Raw genomic sequence first — 19,695 nt, forward strand, 5'->3', positions numbered from 1 at the left:
TTTCTTTAGACAAAGGACTCCAACCTTCCTTTTCCTAACTTTTATCTCTTAGTTCCCACAACTACCCAAGTGGTATAGAATAATAATCCATGTCAAATGTAGTTTCAGAACAGACTACATTTATTGCTGGTGCATGGTAGTTTACTGGTTTTAGCAGGATGTAAATTGTTACCTCATGTGCAGATACTCAGATTTTACAGGACACAGCTGCACTGTTTCCACAACATGCATCAGTATCTAGGAATTTCCCCTGTCATGAACTTTGCAGAGCATCATACAGGCAGGTAGAAACCCATCAAAGCATGCTATGTTTGCTTACACATAAATAGATGCGTGCTATCTAAGAGCTTTTTCTCTTATGGAAAAACTGGAAGGGAATCTTGCAGAATGGGGATGTAGAAAGAGGGTTAAAATTAGTCTTCCTTCACATGCCCCATAAAACACCAGTAAAAAAAGACAGACAAAACAAGCCATGTCTTCCCCCTGAGAGCAAACCCTGAACTGATTATTTTTAATTTAAATTTCTGCATGTTGCTTGTGTAAATTAAGTAGCTACTGAAAAGTATTTTTTCCTTTCTGAACCTTTTCCTGTGAAGCTCTGATATAATCAGTACACTTTCCTTGTCTTTATTAATCACTAATGCTCTAACGAATACGTTAAATGCTTGAGGAAATTTAGTAATAAAAAAAAGGTTAAAACAGAAACTTGATCTGAATGCAGTAGATAAATTTAAATGCAGTGTTTCACATACAGTGTGCTCCGTGCTAAAACATCTATATTTATACATCAGTTGGAGCAAATGGCAATCTCCTTTCCTGTTACTTACAGCACCCAGATTTGCCCCCTTGATTAGGAATCACTGTTAGCAGCGGCAAAATGTGAACTGACAAAGCTGCTTCTAAATTTACCTGCTCCAATGTTTTAATCTCTCCAGTACTCTCCTTTCAGACAGACATTCACACTGTAGTATGGCTTGGGTTGAAACATAAAACTCACTTGGCATGACTGTCAATGCACTTAGCTATTTTTATGACAGGTAGCAGAGTTTGACCTGAAATTTCACTTGGCGGAAGAAACCTGAACCTCTGTGCATACTCTGAGAAATACTCAGTTAGTAAGTGCAGTTAATAAAGACAATTGTTTTTTTTTCTTCATCTAATTCTTCTGGTAAACAGAAGGATAAATAATGACTTTAACATTACCTCTGTTTAAAGGCCTTTTCACCCATCTCTCGAGCAGCTTTCTTAACTTCCTCAGGAATGGCATCCTTTTCAGCTTGAGATATTTGGTAAACCTTATGGCCAGCATCCAGACGATATGGCCCACCCTTGCCACCTAATCCAGCAGTGTCTCTCCCGCCTAGGATGGTTGAAATAAAAAAAAGAATTAAAGAATATGCATTCAATAATAAATAAGAAAATATTTTCTTTAGAGAAAACGCAGAAAAATCTCCCAATTCTGAAAATAAATATTTATTACCAAGGATATTCAAAACCAAATAGTTATCATGGTACAGGAGAAGCCCAATCGAACACTTGTGTCTATAGTACTCTGAGACCAGATTAGTAACAGTGATCACCTTGTACAAAGGGGATAGTAAATTAAGTCTAGAACATATACTCAAAGCTCTCAGTCCTTAAAGCAATTTATTCAGACTTCGTCTTTTCCCAAGACTGTTGATTTACATTGTTTCCAAACCACTTTATCAAGAGATCACTATCATGTTCTTTAGAATTAGAAGGCACTTTTGCCTATTGTGTACGTCTACTATCTATATCACTTAAAATGCTGCTGCTACGTAAGTCTGAGAGAATGGCAAGTGACTCAGATGGCCTAGCTTCTGTGGCTGCAAGGTGCTGGTTCCCTATACGGGCAATGAAGAGAAACAACTACAAAATGTCATTTAAGCAGAGATCTGCTATACAGAATTTAAGTGACGCACTAGGTACTGCAACTACTTCTCACAGACAATAAAGGTGTTGAGTAAAATAGCTCTAAGCAGAGACTGAGTTTGTACATATCTATTTTTATCTGGTACAGCATCCCTCGCAAACATCCTTCTAAGTTGCATTAAAAAAGTAATGAATGAAAACCTGTTCCACCAGCCCAAGTATTTCCACCAACATGAGGCATGTTATCTGGATCCACTTTTCCATGTTTGGGGGAACTGACATCCAAACCACTGTCCCTCTGAATTGTTATCTGTAAAATAAAAACAGACCTGTAAATTTTTTTTATACCAAGTAAAACCACTCTTACAACCCAACAATAACCTATCAGATCTTTCACTCTGGTGCTGAGTGGCACATTAGACCCATATCAGATCTAAGAGCACCATCAAATTTAAACCACGCAGTGCATTCAGATGTTAACCATGCTTCAAAAATAAGTGTTTATTGATGATAGCCAATAGAATTTAAAATTCTACTGTAGACAGGACCATCCACAGTTTGAATGCCTCTTGTAGTATTGGCAATATCTGGCTGTATATCCAATTTACAAACTTCATGTGTGCTCAACTACAGCTTTGCATGCTCTACTGATGGGCAGACTGATCTTTCAGTGAATTTCTTTTCAAATTGTACTCATGTAATCCTTAACTTCTCTGTCATGACTGCAAAAATCTATAGCAGTGAGTTTTCTACTGCAAATGCCCATCTAGTGACAGCATGCTCCCCCCTGACTGACTGTAGAGCTGAAGACCCAACAGCTGTCAGATGTTCGGGACTGAGTCACTTTAGGCTGAGGTTGGATTTAAATGGGTGTGTAAAAAAGAAGGTAAAAAATACTTTCTCCTGTTCTGAACTCTGAGTCATGCAGCGAGTCAATGATTCATGTGTAAAATGTCCTTCACTACTAATACTCCATAATTTAATACCAGTTTACCATTATATGAAACTCGATGACATATAAAAGCATATAAAAGCAATGTCTTTAAATCTAAACTCCATAAATTAGTTTTCTTTTTGTGTATCATAATACAGTCATATCTCTGATGAATTTCTGTGTCCCAGTAATGACAATTTATTGTCTTCTCAGAAGTTCACTGGCATTACAAGGATTTTCACCAGAACTGTACAGCAGTTTAATCCTTGAACTCACTGTCTTGCAGACTCAAGTTAGTACTGACAAGAATTCCATACATGTTTCCAAACTGAAAACATGTGCTTTAACAACAGCGTCTTGGCAACTGTTCAAAACAGAATTTACTTCCTCTTTACGGAATTGATATTAATTCAAAGACATACAATACATCCTCTGTGAACCATGTCATTAGTGTAAAATCAAGATCTAATCTGTTAAATTACATTAATTTAACATTTGTATAGGAAGAAAGACACTTAATCACAACAATATGTTGCCTTTAGGGTCCTCTACTTTTTGGTTTAAGAAACGTCTTCCAAAACAAACAGCTCTTTTTCTGTACAACAGGTAGATTTCAGAACTATCAGAAACTCCAAGGAAAGCAAAAGCCACTGAACTTAGTTTATAGTAAAATCTAAAAGCAAAACAGTAGTGTCAGCATCATGAATTAAAACAAAATATTCTGTAAAAAGAAACAATACAAGGATGGAAAATCCTTTACATTTTCATTCTTCTGGATTCTTTACATAAAAATGCACAAAGTTCTGCAAAAGGAAGCTCCAAACATAATTGGTGACATAGATACAATATTGTTTTTGTCAAGTTTTTCTATTGAAAAAAATACTAAATACTACTATTTTGAAATATAACAATTTAAATTTTAGCAGTGAAAAGTTCTGTATACAGAAAAGCTTTGTGCTCACGTAAATTTCTCACTTATAAGTTGTTTACATACTTCTTATAGATACACATGTTTCTAACATACGCTTTTTTTACAGTAATACTTCTCTAGTTAAGGTAGGTATTCTGAACTTTGAAACAGAATATGGCTAATAGAAGATTTTTTGTTATAAAACCACATATAAATTTTTGTTGTTAAAAGAACAACAGAACATCTAGCATTCTATTTCTATTATAACTTTATAAAACGGCACAAGAAAGAGCAAAAAAGAGACAAATAGTACAGCCTGTCACAGCTTAAGAACGTGTCCTCTTCCCTAAACTTTTTCTGCATAGTTACTAGGTTGTTGGGTAAAATATTTGAAAATGTAAACATACTAGAATGAAAATAACATCAGCAGAGGTGTAAATTTCATGGCAGTGAATTGTGGCAGCTTCACATATGTCCTGTTTTTTTTCAAGTAACATCTATGCATAAAAAAGGAACATTTTAGCAGTCAATTTATATTAACTCTGGATGACTTTTTCCTTTGTTTGTTTTTGTTCTGTTTCATTCTAATTTTCCATATATTTAGAATCTATGTTAAACTGGAACATTGTAGAGCCTTTTGAAGAAAAACTTCTGGATGTACTCTCCTGGTTCTTCTTTGAGCTCTTAGACAATTCCAGCAGTGACCTATCTGTATTTTCTCCTCATCTCTCTCTCTGTGGAAGTGTTTAAGGGCAATTTTACAGCTTACAACATCTCTCTGCTGTGAAGGTGCTTTTTTTCTTTTCCTCTAGAAAGTGAGATTAGCAGATATCTCAAATGGAATGCACATATGTTTTAGAAAAAAATTAACAGTGAATTACCACATCTGGACATGAAAGCAAAGGAAGGATGAGGAAAAAACTGAAGAGAAAAAGGTTTGGACAAACATACATTCTTCAACATGATGGATATAATGAGATGGAAGAGCTGTAGAGAAGTCACTCCTCTGAGAATTGGAGGAATTCTTGACATTGGAACTTTTGGATAAGTAGATTTAAGGGGAGGATCCAAAACTGTATTTTGAACCTGACAAACTGAAAGATAGCCAGAGAAAAAAATCAATGATATCTGGAGTGAGAAGGAAGACAAGAAAATCAACTATTTAAAACAGTGAACATGCTCAAATATATTTAAGAAATCCACTGTAAGTTTTCTAATCTAGCCTGACTGGAATGTCTAAACCTACTGAGATTTCTCTTCCTGTTCTGACATTATTTTCCAAATACATAACTTGTTTGCTCAAAAGCTGACCAGTTCCATCACAAATACTTAACTTCTATCTCTGCTGTAAGACTTCTATCAACTTCGTTTCTTTCAGCAGTTTTGACTAAGCTTTGCATTTTAAGAGAGACCAGTGCTTTACATGCTTTAAGTGCATAGAAAGGCTTCATTCATTATTGAGAAGATTTCATACAGCTGAGTGCATATCATAGCACATAAAACAACAGACAAATTCAGTCTCGTAGCCTTGCATTTCAACTATCAGGTAAGAGTCAGAGTAGAATAGCTGGAAAAGCAGGGACATTTTCCTTCTAAGACTTCCTTTTGATTTCCAAAATAACCATTTCCAAAACATTGCATGTATGTTTTAATTGTGCATTATCTAAACTTGTTTATATATACTGGTGATTCACGACCAGAGAATGAAAGCACTTTTTCACTGCCTGTTTGGGCAGTTTCTTCCTCAAGAAGCAGAACTGCCATGCTCTGCAAGGATACAAACGTGATTCTCATCTTACTCTCCAAAGCCCACGATCTCAATAATCATCAGGGATCTTAGGCCCTGGTTTACAATCTTTTATTTGAGATGACTTCGTGGGTGGAGACTCTGTAGATGTTCAGAAGTCAATGAAATAAGTAAAATAAGCCAAAAAAAAAAAAAAGTGGTAAGAACAGAAAGATACTAAAGGAATGAGCTTTTCTGAATAAGAAAGGCTATGAAGGAAAAAAGTAGTTGAAAGAAAAGGAAGTGAAGGGAGAACAGCAAATACCAAGAACTGTTGATGCTTTGACTTAGTTTTCTGGTCTTGCCTCTTGCACATTCACTCACCTCCCACAGCAAGGGTAGCAGGGCAGGAATAGAACTTAACACTCATTTTACATTGAATGAGAGATACAAGTTATCTTAACAACCTCCCCTATATCACTTCCTTCTAAGATACATGAAGAGATGCCAAAAGGCTTTACATATTATTTAGGTATCACTGGGGTTCTAGGAGCCAAATGAATAAGGCAAACTGATACAAACAAATTCACTTTGGAAATTAAATAATCTTATCGTCCTTCATATGGTATGATATATGCCATGGAGGTGCGTATGAAGCAAAGGTGTGTCACTGAATTTTTCCATACAGAAAAAATGGCACCCACTGACATTCCTTGACACTTGCCGAAGCTTTATGGAAACCAAGCAGTGGATCTGAGCACAGTGAGGTTGTGCGTTTCAGCAGTGGCAACATCAGCATGAAAGGCAAGCCACATTCCAGATGGCCACGCACACCTGTCACATCATGAAATGAATAGCATCTCGATCAGCTCATCTGTGAGGAACTGGTAGATTAGGAAACTGTATACAAAGCTGAACATTGGCTTCAATGTGTTGGAAACAATGGTGGAAATGTTGGAATATCGCAAAGCTTGTGCCAGGTTGGTCCCATGAACACTCTCAAAGGAAGATAAAGAGCACTGTATGCAAGTTTGTCAGAAAGTACTGAACCAATACCAGGCTGAAGGTAACAGTTTCCTGGATTGCATTATCACTGGTGATGAAATGTGGTGTCACCACTACGAGCTGGAGTCAAAACAGCAGCCTAAGGAATGGCAACATGTGAATTCTCCGCTGAAGAAAAAGTTCAAGACTCAACCCTCAGAGGGTATAATAATCTGTGCTGTCTTTTGGGATGGGGAAGGGGAAATCCTTCTGGATTTCCTGGAACCCAGACAAACAATCTGAACTCTGACTGCTACCCTGCAATACTGACTAAGCTGAAGGCCAGAGAAGAAAATAACCTTTCTCTTGCAACATGATAACACCATGCTCCATAGCAGTTTGATAACCATGGAGCACACTGCCAATCTTGCCTGGACTGTCCTACCATATCCACCATATATTCCAGATTTGGTGCCTTCTAACTTCCATTTGTTCAGTCTGATGAAAGATGGACTGCATGGGCAACATTTTCCCAGAAGTGATGCTGTCATAGCAGCTGCGAAATAGTGGGTCACCTCTGCTGGTTCAGTTTTACAAGCACAGCATGTTCATTGCTGGCAAAAATGCACAGCTAATAGTGGTGACTATATTGTAAAATAGTACTTTGTAGCAGAGAATTTGCTCTGTCAAATAGTGCTATTGTGCTCTTTGTTGTAGTTTCCATGGAAATAAATAGGAGACATTACTTTCGAAGCGACCTATGTAAAATATTCTACATCAACATTTCACTCTAACATATATGTTACTTTCACAATTACAGTACTTTCATTGTGAGCTCACAATTCATTTTCTTTTGATACCTTACAAAAAAACCTACCAGGTGATATGAGTAAAACTGACCAAACTACCATATTTAGCTTGAGCTGTTTTTGTATGAGTGAACTTAGCATTTTAGCACCCCCTGAACTTAATCAGGCATTGAAATGAAACTGAAAAAAATGTCTTTAAATAGAAGTTTAACACCTCAAAGACCGTTTCAAGTAGCCCGACTGTGCGTTTCTGTATCTCAGCAAGTGTTGGTTGCCCTCAATTTGCTTGTGTCAAGAAAATAAACATAATACAAGAGATAACAGCCAGTCTTCAGCATGTCATATTTATATTTCTGATGGCAACAAAATAATTCTATTGGTTGACTTTTTATGAGATATTTTCAGTGATCTATTCAGTATATTGAGACTAAATATGTCTTAATGTTCTAATTTCTCTGTTATTAACATGTTTATAATAGTATTTGTCCAATGTAGCCAGCAAAACACACACTTGGCAAAGTCAAGTGAGATGAGCACTTCAGCATGTCTATTTTTCAGTCTTTCAAGCTGCAGAGTATTCGTAACTTTGAAGACTGCCGTCTTTTCACTCCTGCTTTTTAAAGTCATACATCAGCTCCTTATTGTTCAAGTCTGTTAAAATAAACAGAAGTTTAAACTACCAGAAGTTATCTTTATTGAAGAGGCAGGGAAATAGATAGGGAATCTCACATCCTCCTTTATTTTCACACTTAAAATTCTCTCATTTCCTGAGAATTTTGTGCAGGAGATAGAATTAAGAACTCTTGCTATCTTTGATGCCCATAGCTCCATTATAGTATTGTAAGTAGTAGACTCTCTAAAATAAGGGGCAGACTGTGTACTTAGACTTAAGAGAAAGGCAGAAAAAGAAAGAAGAAAAAGAAAGAAAGAAAAGAAAAAGAAGTCATGGTTACCAGTACGGAAATTTCATTTAGACTTTGTAAGCAGAGGTCAAATGAGGTTGAAAATATTTCTAACTCTGAATAAAGAAATAATAAATGAGAGGCAGCTTTCAGTTTTTTTTTTTCCTGATGCAGTCTGAGACGCATCTCCGATGTAGATCTTTTTCTGGCTGGAACCATTCCTATCACTCTACTCTTTATACGACATGCTTCTGTTCTACACAGTAAGTTGTCTATAGAGTAAATGGTCTTTTAATACATCAGCTTACTTCAGCATCCTGATCTGGCTAACTTCATTAAAATTCCTGAAAGGCACAAGATGTGTCAGTGCTTCCCATTCGGGAGTGCTTGCCAGAAAAGCTCCTTTGCAATGCTCTCAGCAACAAAAGCTTGTTTCTGCTTGAGGATTGGTGAAAAAACTCAGGCTTCTAATGGGGGAGAGCTGCCTCACACGCAGGGAAACAACTTTCCCCTGTTAGTTTTAATGCAGCTGGCCCTGCCAGTACTAACTTGTATCTAGTATTCTTATGCAACATACCATGCTTATTTTAGTAGTCTGGATACATCTTAAAAGAAGGGGGGAACCAGGAAAAATACTCTGATTCCAGGCTAACATCTCACAGATATAATGGGATGTAATTTGTACTTTAAAATATAGAATACAGTTGCATCTTCAAACATCCTCAAATTAAATTTTTCTTATCCCATTATTTTAAAACAGACCTGGCCATTCTCTACAGGATAACAGAGATAGATGGACTGATGAATTAATATACACACACTAATGGACAAAACGTTGTTACATAAAACACAAGAAAATAGGGTCACAGCTGCAGTATTTACAGCTACAGAGAAATTTACATCATAGGAAGATTTTAAAAAAGAAAAAGCCAGGGTGCCCAAACACTTGTTTTCACAAGCATTTAGCAGTAATAATACTGCGCTATTGGATGTTTCTTACTTTGTTGAAAAAAAAAATAGGAAAAAGAATGCATACGCTAAAGATTGAGGTGGAATACAGTTCACATGGTACAGAATCATAGAATCACAGAATCACAAGGTTGGAGAGGACCTACAAGATCATCTAGTCCAACCGTCCTCCTATCACCATTACTGCCCACTGATCTACTAAATCATGTCTCGTAGCACCTCATCCAGATGCCTCTTGATCACTGCCAGAGACAGTGACTCCACCACCTCCCGGGGCAGCCCATTCCAGTGCCTGACCACTCGTTGAGTGATATAGATTAAACTAACCATAGATAAATATATAGATACAGATTAAACTAAGCATACAGATGGTTAGTTTACTGCAAGTTAAAGAGGTATACAACAGATCATTATTTACATTATTAGACCAGCAAAGCAGAGAGATGTAGGCAGGATCTAGGCTGCCTAGATCTCATTCTTCATTTACTCTTTTTATCATGAAGGGAGGAACTGTGCTAAGATACAAACTAGAAGACAACCACTCCTCTCCTAACATACCCGGGACACAGAAGGAAAGAATTAATTTGATATTTTGCCTTTCTATTAAAATACAGTGTTATTAAACAGGGCTTTTATAGTCAATGAAGAATACGTGCTACTTTCCATACAATGTTCTAAGTAAACGTGGAACAAAATAAACTCCAGATCTTCCCATGAACGTAAATACACTACAAACACTATAAAGCGATTAAACTGTTAATGTTTTCTTAAATAGCTTCCTTCCTTCATTAGTATATTGGGCAAAGATTGGGCATGCGTCAGGAGATCATGAAGGGAAAGAACTGAACTAATCTTAAACTTTGGTCCTAGACGTGATTTAACAGAGATTAACTTGCTCATCAAAATCTGGAAAATCCTTCATCACAACCATATGTTACTATGAAAGAAGATTGACTTTGGCTGCAATGGAACATGACTAGTCTCTAGGTGAAAACGGCATTAAATAATCTACCCCACAGTAGCACAAAGTATTAGAAAATGATTCCCACAGCATGCAGAACGTATTTTAGCAGATGCGCAAAAGATTGATTTTCCCTGAAACAAAACATTGTTTCATGTTAGCTCCCTTCCCAAGCCTCATCAGCCACCTTGAAACCTCAGTGTTACCCTAGACTGTATTTAACAAGGCACAAAAACATCCTTTTCTCCAATACAACATTCTATCAGTAGCAGAAATGTATGTATTATTTTCTCAAAGAGTACATGAAAGCTCCAAATTGGAACCAGCGAGTCTTTTTTTCCACAGAAAGGAATATTCAGTATTAGGTAAGAAAACAGTCATGTATGCAATACTCTGTCTTCAGTTTTACCCTGAAGTGAAAAAAACATTAACGGCACTGCAGTATAAAATACATTTAATAGGTTTTTGTCATTCATTTTGGTTCATCTTGATTTTCTATCTTGTCTGAAACTTTTCAAGAATTCAAAATGAGCTAATGATGCTTCATGCACTGACTCCCAGGAACACTGCTATTTGAACTCCATTGGCAAAACCACTTGAAGCATCGCAGCATTAATGCAATTTTAGATTTGTAAAATGAAAGTGAAATCACAGATAGGATAATTTGAGTGGGGAAAGAAGTGGAGATTTGGAGTGCAACACACAGAAGGGTGAATCTAGCTTGCAATGGAAGGAAGTCTTTATACACTAACTAAAAAAATCCCACTATACAAAATGCAGCCATTGCTGGTGTAAGTCTTCATCTGAACTAACTGCTGTCACTCTAACAGTCAACTCAGAAACTTTGCAGCAGTAGATGCATCAGAATCTGCTGTCCATGAATACATACTCTGTGGCTTAAAAGCTGTATAAACTAAATGAAGCAGTGATAGAATGTAATATATTTTCTTCTATCTAACAGATCCTCCACTATGCTAACAGCAATGGAAATTCAATTTTCATTTCTTGTTATTGAAAATTTCCATGTCAGTTATTTTTAGCTAAAAGATGTTAGGTCATCCACTACCAAATTTGATCAGAGCAGACAGCGTCTGGCTTGGTTATTTATCTTTACTACTCCATACCTCCTAACATCAATAAACTGAACTGAGTTTCTTCTGGAGTACCCTAAGCAATCCACAGCTAGAAAGAAGAGGTACGTGGACATTCTGTGACAGTAAGAAGTATTTTGGACAGAAAACTGCAGTCAAAACAAAGTTGAAAAAACAATTACAAATAAAAGCAGAAAAGCTGTATTTTCTACAGATCTAGGACCTTGTCAAATCTGTTCTTAAGAAGGACAGATGTAAGTTATTAAAGATCAGCTATTTTGTTTTAGGTTCTAAAGGAAACCCCCCTATATTTAGCATTACCATAACAGATCAGATGACTTATATTTTCCCTGCATTTGTTCTTTCATTAGAGAACAAGTTTCATAGGACCAGAACCACCAGTACACGTTCTCTTGTACTGATGGCAGGATTTCACTCGTGTTAGCAGCTTTAACATGTAAGTCCGTAATGTGCACTGCTGCAGACTGAGATTTGAAGGCTGCTGTGCCGAGGTATTACATTTTCTCCCATGAGGACTGCGGTCTTTCAGAGGAGGTTCAGGGGAAGAAAGAGGAACTTTGTGCTGGATCAGCCTTCTCTAACAGAAAGTTAAGGTTATTTCCACACCCACTCTTTGTCTGTCCACCCTAATTAGGCTGGAAGAGCTTTAGGAAATGGAAATTATTTTAAAAGCGTTTGCATAGTGCTTCTGACAAGCGCCTCATTTCAACTGAGGACATTTATATGAGAAAAAGTAGCTGACAGAGAACCGATGTTCTTTATGTGAGTCGCTTTACCAAGCAGAAAATTTTGGTGATGTGAACTTCTCAAGCTTTACAGGTTCCTGACTGTCTAGTCTTGTGTTTCCCCACACTCAGGGCCTTGTTCCCACTTCGCTAGAATGAGTCATGCTGTCCAGGAATGTCACAAAGCTAAACCCACACAGTGCCCCACGCTTGGCAAAGAAGCCCAAAACACCATCCCACTGAGAACTGTTAGAGGGCAATGAATACTTGGGGTCAGAGAGCATGGGGCTCACAGATCTCAGCACTGCAAGTGCTACCAAGCCCCGTAATCCAGACACTGACTAGGTAACACTGTCATCTGCAGTATTTCAAGTTTTCCAGGATTCTGTACAGGACTGCAAAATGCCGTCATAAAGTTATTCCGAACTTATGAAAACATGCCACTGCATATGATTTTCATAATTTACGGCGTTTGTACCGACAGTATGCAAGAGATGACGGAAATCACTGTTATTAGCTCACTGATGCCCTCATGTGGTCAGAACGTCACCTGGCTCACAGTGGGAAAATGAGAACTCCAGGTGTGGTGGGGGGAAAGGACTAGCCGTGATTGCTGAAGGTCATGCTTTTATCACAGATCAGAAACTGCAGCTTTGCCCGCTTCAGTCTTAACATCAGGAAAAGGCTGGATTTTTGTCAAAATGATCTAAAGTGCAACGAAAAAGAGACATAAACACTTAAAAAATATGCCAGTTTGATCGAAGTAGATCCTGAGCAGTAAATACAAATAAGTTGGTAACACTGAAATGCCAGAATCAATTACACTTAAAAGAAATATTGAACCTCAAAAATAAATGTTATCAGGTGGACTTGCATTATCCTAAACTTTTATGTAAAAAACGAAGCCTCAGAAAATCAAAAGAAAACAAAGAATGACTTGTATAACAGCAAAAATATTAACTCATTCAAAGGTGAATAGCTCATCATACAGTTGTGCACGAATAGTTGAGTGGGATACAAACAAACAAGGCTATTAGAAAAAGGCAGTAAGATGTTCACTGCCCAAAGATGGCAGAGAATCAAACTACAGATTTTCTGGTGTCAGCACGAACAAGAGCATAAAGGAAATCTCTTCCCATTTCTAAGTACCTATCTATTTCCTTAAGTGCATAATAGTTTGTATACTGAGGATGGGATTTGGATCCAGACTGCAGACAGCTCAAGGCAGGGATGTCCCAGGTAACCCACATGTCTGCAGTTACCATTACAGTTATCACAATGCAGCGGGATGAAGGGCGTAGTGGACCATGTGTATCCTTCCCTGGAACACAATTGTTTATCTCCTGGTATATCACTGAGGCTTGCAGAAGGCTGCATTATGTTTAGGCATAGTGAACACACATTTAGATGGAAAGTTGTAAGAAAGAAAAAGAAATCATTTGTAAATGATCTAAGATTTTAATGAGACAGTTTGAAAAAGCCCTATGATTGAGTGGAACTTGAAGCAGGTTTTCAAAACGTCTAGCCATCAATAAACCAAGGCACAACTGCTGTAAGAGAAAATGTACATTCATTTCATAAAAATGAAATCAACATACCAAACGTTGGCAAGACACTTTGGATCCTTATGCTATTAATGCTTAATTTCCAAAAAGATATGGAAAGCACCTATATCATTTATGAAAACTCAAAACCAATTCCACAACTTTTATTTTGTTCTGTAGTATCACTATGAAGGAATTAAAGAAACAAATCTACCAGTCCTTCAAAAAATTATGTGATGCTAACTCAGGACTAAAAGCACCGTTACATTTCAGCCATTTCCCCTGGCCCTTGTTCTGACCATACAATGGAGAAGTAAAACTGCAAGGATTGTTAATAAGCACTATATGAACTGTCTTCCATGACACAGGCTGTCTAAAAGTTTTGAGCTGCTGAATATTTGGTTAATTTTTTTTTTTTTACAGCCTTGCTGTCTTTCTTACTTGTTTTTTTTCTGGACTGACCTACCTACAAAGTGGTACATGATTTTTCAAATTGAGTGATGCATATCAGGCTTGAGTTTAAAGCAGAAGAAACTTCTCGTAGCTATCAATGCCAAGTATTTGATTTTTAAACTGCTGGTATTAACAAGGCTGTTGGTCAGTATTCACTTTTGTCATTAGTTCCTCTGTTCATTCCTATATTATGTGATATTGACATTAAATTGGCCAAATCTGGATCATTTAAGTAACCCACGAGTTCTTATAGTAGATATCACCTAAGACAAACATTTCAGGTATTCATATTCCTGAGGAAAATGAACATCATATGGAAATGCTATGAAAAGCAGGCCTCTGTTCAAAGCCAATTAAATGTAAGCAATAACCAACCTTGCAGAAGCCAGTGTACTGTAAAACAGGAAAACCTTGAGCCTCTTAAGAGCTGGGACCTTCCAGAAGATGAGAAACACAGTTTTTTTTAGGATTAGAGTAGGAAAATGGGAAAGAGGAAAGACATTTTTTTGATTTGATTGTTAACTACTTGGATGAAAACGTGATTTCTCCACAAAGCTAGCATAGGTACTTGAATATCTGTGAGGAAGGTCCAAGATACTGTCAATAGAAAATGAAAGAGAGGAATCCACAGACAGTTAAGAGTTGCAACCACTGAACTCCTTAGGCCTTCGTCTATAAGCACAAATGGCACAAACTCATCTCATGTATGTCTCAGATAATTCAGGTTTTGCAGTCATGCTACTGAAATGACAAGAGATTGTCCCCAGCTTTAGGATGTCACTTTGCATGGTAATATTGTCTAGATCAAAAATACACCAAGGATTGCCAGTGAAGCTGTGATTGTACTTCTAGTTTCATATACATACAATATCAAGCATTATGAGCCAACTTTTCCATAGTTTTTGAGCATTTTTATGTACTCAAATGGTTTGAGTTTGTCCTGAGATTTTTTAAAACAATGACATTCTGAGTATTTACGCAGCACAAAACATTCTGGGCAACAATTTACAGTAAAAGAGAATTAAGTGGAATGAATACAGAAAGAAATGGTTTTACTAGTAGTCACACATAAATTAAAAAAGATTTAGTTGCAGAGATTTCAGGTGCCTAAGGAGCATTATGCTTTTCCATCTGCTGAAATATCTCAAAATGTTGCACCTTTTAATCACCTTTACGTAAGCATTGTACTCTACCTAGATAAGACACAACAGTAAACCAAGTTTATTGAAAAACCACAGTCAAGCTATATCAGAACTTAGTCAACATTTTCTCTATTTAAAAAAGTGAAAAAGCTCAACAATTAATGGATTTCAAGTTGAGTTTATAACTTTAGAGAATCCAGTGTTTTATTTAGATTTGTATGCTAGGCACTCCAATTTAATCATTTCTGAATACTCCACTCATGCTCTGAGTTGAAAACTTCAATAAATGAAGACAATTTCTGGCCTGACTGTACAAGTGAAAATTAATAAGCACATAAACCATATTTCTATTTTTGTTGCCTCAAGACTTCAGCAGCTTGAACTCCGCTGAGTGTATCAACAATACAAAACAAATGCTGATTGCCATGACATTAAATCATAGGAGTCTAATTACTGAATATCCCTGGAACAGCTGTTTGTTTTCCTCTGTTTCACTGCTTATGTACATAAAGACTGTTTCTGAGATCTAATGTTTCTGAAAGCCAAAAAGCAACCCTAGAAGATAGTACCAACAGTTCAAACTGAAACCTGGTTGAAGATTTCTTTCCATTCCTTTCAATCTCTATTTATGTTGAAAGTACTGCAATCCATGCTTCTTTCAAAGCTTGGGAAAGCTTTGCAGAGATTCTGTGTGTTTTTCCAGAACTGTGGTTCCCAATCATCAAGATAAGTCTCAGGTGTTGCTGAACAACGGCACTGTGAAAGTGTGGATGTTGGGCTATTAAGCTTAGCTAAGCCTATACTAGCTTTGTGGGATGCGCCAGTAGTAGCTTTTAGGGAACAGTAAATTGGCAGGGGGAATGAAATCTAGCAATAAATGGAACACCGACAATTTTCTTAAGCGAGCTTCTGCTACAAGATTGGGAATTATAGATTTAGTTAAGGAATTGGAGATGTCTCATTAGACTTTGAGATACTTAATAGGTATCTGAGCACAAAACATTATATAGAAGAATGTGACTGATACTCTTGAATGAGCAGATCAACATGTTGCTGCAAAACAATTTTGTAAACATGAGTATCGGGTAATACTTGGTTGCAGACTTCTTAGCAAAGCAATTATCTCTAGAACAGAAAACACTTGAGTTCTTGCTAAGCTCATCTTACCGAAGGAATCTACATGAATGTCTTTTCAAGCTAACAGCATCCATTCATTTCCAGAAATGATTGGTTTAATAAATTACTGCTTTTATGTGTAAGTCCATTGAAAATTGGAGTTAAGTGGGAAAGGAGAAGGCCCTTATCCCCAAGTAGCAGAGTGCTCACAGCATCTATGTATCTATTATCAGAGATGTACATAGGTAAGATTTTTCTTGCTTATTCCTCTGCAGTGTCTTGGTAAAGAAAATTTCTCAGGTCTCACGATCTCTCCACTTAAAGCGAAGCATGTGCAGTTGAGAAACAGAAGTTAGTGATAAATATGCAGGTTCAAAGAGCATATGGGATGCTTTGTTTCAGCCCTTAAGTCCAAATCAAACACCATGCCATTTCGAATTCTGACTAACCATCAACTTGAGCTGAACATTCTGTGTTGACAGAAGGTGGAAGATAGATATGCTAAGAAGAACTAACCCTGTAGTGTGCCTGCTATTTAGAGAAGCAGATTGTCAGGAGAGAGAAATTCCACTACAGATCTGGAAAATTACTTTATTGCTGTAGGAAAACCTCTGAACCTTTTTGTAATGTGGCTACTTGACATTATTAGTTAAATGACTTAAAATTCTCTGATGATGCTTAACTTTCCAAGACAGTATTCTCTAATATTTGGTTGACTATGATGGACAGTACAATAGTACCGTTGAACAAAATTATAACAGTTACTATAAGAGATAAAAAAAAAAGAAGGAAAAAACTTGAAAACAATTAAAACTCTTAACTGTTTCTTCTGGTTCTTTTCATTCCTACCAGCCAACTTCATCAGTAGGTTAAACTGGGCTGATGCAAGCTGATGATATCTGACCATAAGATGGCGATAGTGCTACTCCACAGGCAACAAAGAACGCACTGGAACAGCTACATGAAACCACACGGACGTGCTACTGGTAACAGTTTTCTTCTCTCATGACTTTTACAAAAGGCATTTGCTATGATCCAATAACAAGAACATGACAGTTCTTGCACAAGTTTATGTAATTGTCCTGTGGAAAAGGAACTCAGTGTGGGAAAAGAAAGTGATGGAAGAGCTGTTAGCTGTTTTCTGCCTAATAAGTCTCATTCACGCTTGGAATATCTAGACTCCTCGTAAACAGTAATACAGAGAGATCTAATTTAGCGATGATTCATTCTGTTTTCCCATTTTAACATACTGTGAAACTGATTACAGAAACTCATGAAGCAGAAATAACTGCAGTTGTAGATAGGAACAGGATCTTCCCAGTCAAAAGTCCTTCCTAAAGCATACTCAAGTTGCCAAAGTAAGAATGATACCAACAAAAATTAAAGATGCAATTGAAAAGTTCTGAATTTTCCATTTGCGTTGCCCTGGTGATCCTACAAATTAGTCAGTACACTCATCCACATACAGCCATGTATATGCGGTATATTCTCAACCTCTACCTAAGCATTCCATACAAGAACTTGGCCATACTGAAATCCTTCTAACTTTGCACCTCAGCTAGAATTTCCAAAAACAGCCAAAACCACTACTCCAAAATTCAAGGCATCTTCCACCTAGGTTTCAAGTTTCTTTTTTAAAGTACAAACAGAATGGTTTTTTTCCAAGTACTTGAACTCTGGAAAAGTATATGCTTCCCTTAAACACTGATTTCACTATTTTACACTTTGAAAGTTGCAGTTAAAAAATCAGCATGAGATATTGAATTAATTTACATGTTGATGTACTGAAATTTGGCAACAATCCTAACCCTAACTCTGAAAGACAAAGAGAAATGTCAGTAACCATAATTACAGGGGTCACAAATCAGCTTGGTAGTTAAGCTATTGTGTGTGTTTATTTTTCAGTGAAGACATCTATTCAATTTTTCCTGCAGGCATGTTTCCACTTCTTAATGTTTTTCAATACATCTCTCCCCTGACCCTTCTCTCACCTGCAAAACAAAGGCATTTGCATCAATTTACTAAATGTTTTTCACTTCAGCTTAGGGAATTCCTACCTGCACAGGCCGACCATCTTCTTGTCCAATCATGTTCCTCCAGTCCTGTAGAGAACGATGCAGGCTTTCAAGCCCAGTCTCCCAGAGCCTTACACCACCTCCCATGTCCACGCTAACCAAGCCTACTTTGCCCAGTGGTGCCAGGAGGGCATCAGCATCTGAGATCTTAGAGAGCCAAGATGTATATGGAGAGAGAGAACCTGGGCTGAAAAACAAGAGTGGGTGTGATTGATCTCATAGTTGCAATCAAAAAGAGGATGAATAATTCCGCAGCTAAGGTGGCAATTAAATGAAATTACACATCTTTCCACGAGAGACCATAATTAAGCCCTGCAGATCTACCATTTTATCTGAAAGATTTCACCTACTGAAACTTGCTATGACTAAATGATATCTATTCATGAAAGCCTAGTCCACTGTTGTATCTTATCTATCTGAAGAAGATCAGTCTTTACAAAAAAAAACAAACTGTAAAGAATATGGAAGAATTAAAAATGTGTTATAGAAAAACACAAAACTACAAAAGAAACACGAGAGAACATGATCTGAGCTCTGAGGAAGGTTTCTCCATATCAACTTAAAGTAAGATCTCCAGTGTTTGAGCAGGAGGTGAGGATTTAAATATTCATTTAAAGATGGCACAGTTTTACGTGTAGGGAATCTTAGAACTGTTATAAACAAGCAGTCAATTTGCAATTTGCAGATGAAAATTTACTGCTGAAATGGGAGTCTAACAGCTACATAATATGAAGAGAAATTTAGTTAAAATAGGAAAGATTCTTTGTACTTTCTTAGTACTATTAATGACATGTACAATGATTTGCAACTCGCATTAATTAATAGTACAGTTCATAATTTAGAAGAGCAAAGAAGCAGTACGACATATACCTCTAAGACTGAGATTGGCATGTACTAACTCAACTGAAGAAGAGTTATGTTAGCATTTGACCAAGCTAACTATGCCAGAAGGAGGAAAGGAGTTTAGGTTTTAGCTTTGAATTATTAATGCATATGAAAAGTCACTTAATTTATCACTTCCTAGTAGGGTTCATTTTTAAATCAGTGCTTCTGCTGAGATTTATTATGTGATAAGAAGCTTAAATCCTTGTACGAGGTTAGGGGTCTTAGGATGCTGAAGTTTAGTTTTATACAATAAAGTGTAAAACAAATTGTGATTTTCTGATTTTCTGCTATTTCTGTGTACATGCCTTAAATTCCTGAATGACTGTATAAGGTGTAGGCACATGGATTCATTATAAAGTGGTGAACAGTCCTGAAACTGAGAATCCGAAACTCTGAAACTGAAATCGAAGTTTCCTTAAGGAAGAATGTTGTAAGGTTGTTTGTAATTTGAGTGAAGTCCACTCAACACACGGAAAGTAACTACTCTCTGCAAAAAATAAAACTGTCCAGAAGTTAAGTTCTATTCCAAAGATATAAATAATCACATTTTTTCCA

At 36.9% G+C, this 19,695-nt stretch overlaps 1 protein-coding gene across 2 annotated transcripts in view; it reads right to left on the reverse strand.

Moving 5' to 3' along the window:
• VWA8 (von Willebrand factor A domain containing 8) overlaps nucleotides 1–19,695 on the reverse strand; it is a 180,503-nt gene that overhangs the window by 20,833 nt on the left and 139,975 nt on the right. For both annotated transcript variants that reach the window (XM_021375025.1, XM_021375031.1), the window contains 3 exons: nucleotides 18,238–18,442; nucleotides 2,095–2,203; nucleotides 1,204–1,360 (listed from right to left, as the gene is read on the reverse strand). In XM_021375025.1, coding sequence (XP_021230700.1) covers nucleotides 1,204–1,360; nucleotides 2,095–2,203; nucleotides 18,238–18,442 — 471 coding nt within the window. The remainder of the gene's footprint in view (nucleotides 1–1,203; nucleotides 1,361–2,094; nucleotides 2,204–18,237; nucleotides 18,443–19,695) is intronic.

This window comes from Numida meleagris, chromosome 1 (genome assembly GCF_002078875.1).
Source record: "Numida meleagris isolate 19003 breed g44 Domestic line chromosome 1, NumMel1.0, whole genome shotgun sequence".
In the NCBI taxonomy this organism is placed as follows: domain Eukaryota; kingdom Metazoa; phylum Chordata; class Aves; order Galliformes; family Numididae; genus Numida; species Numida meleagris.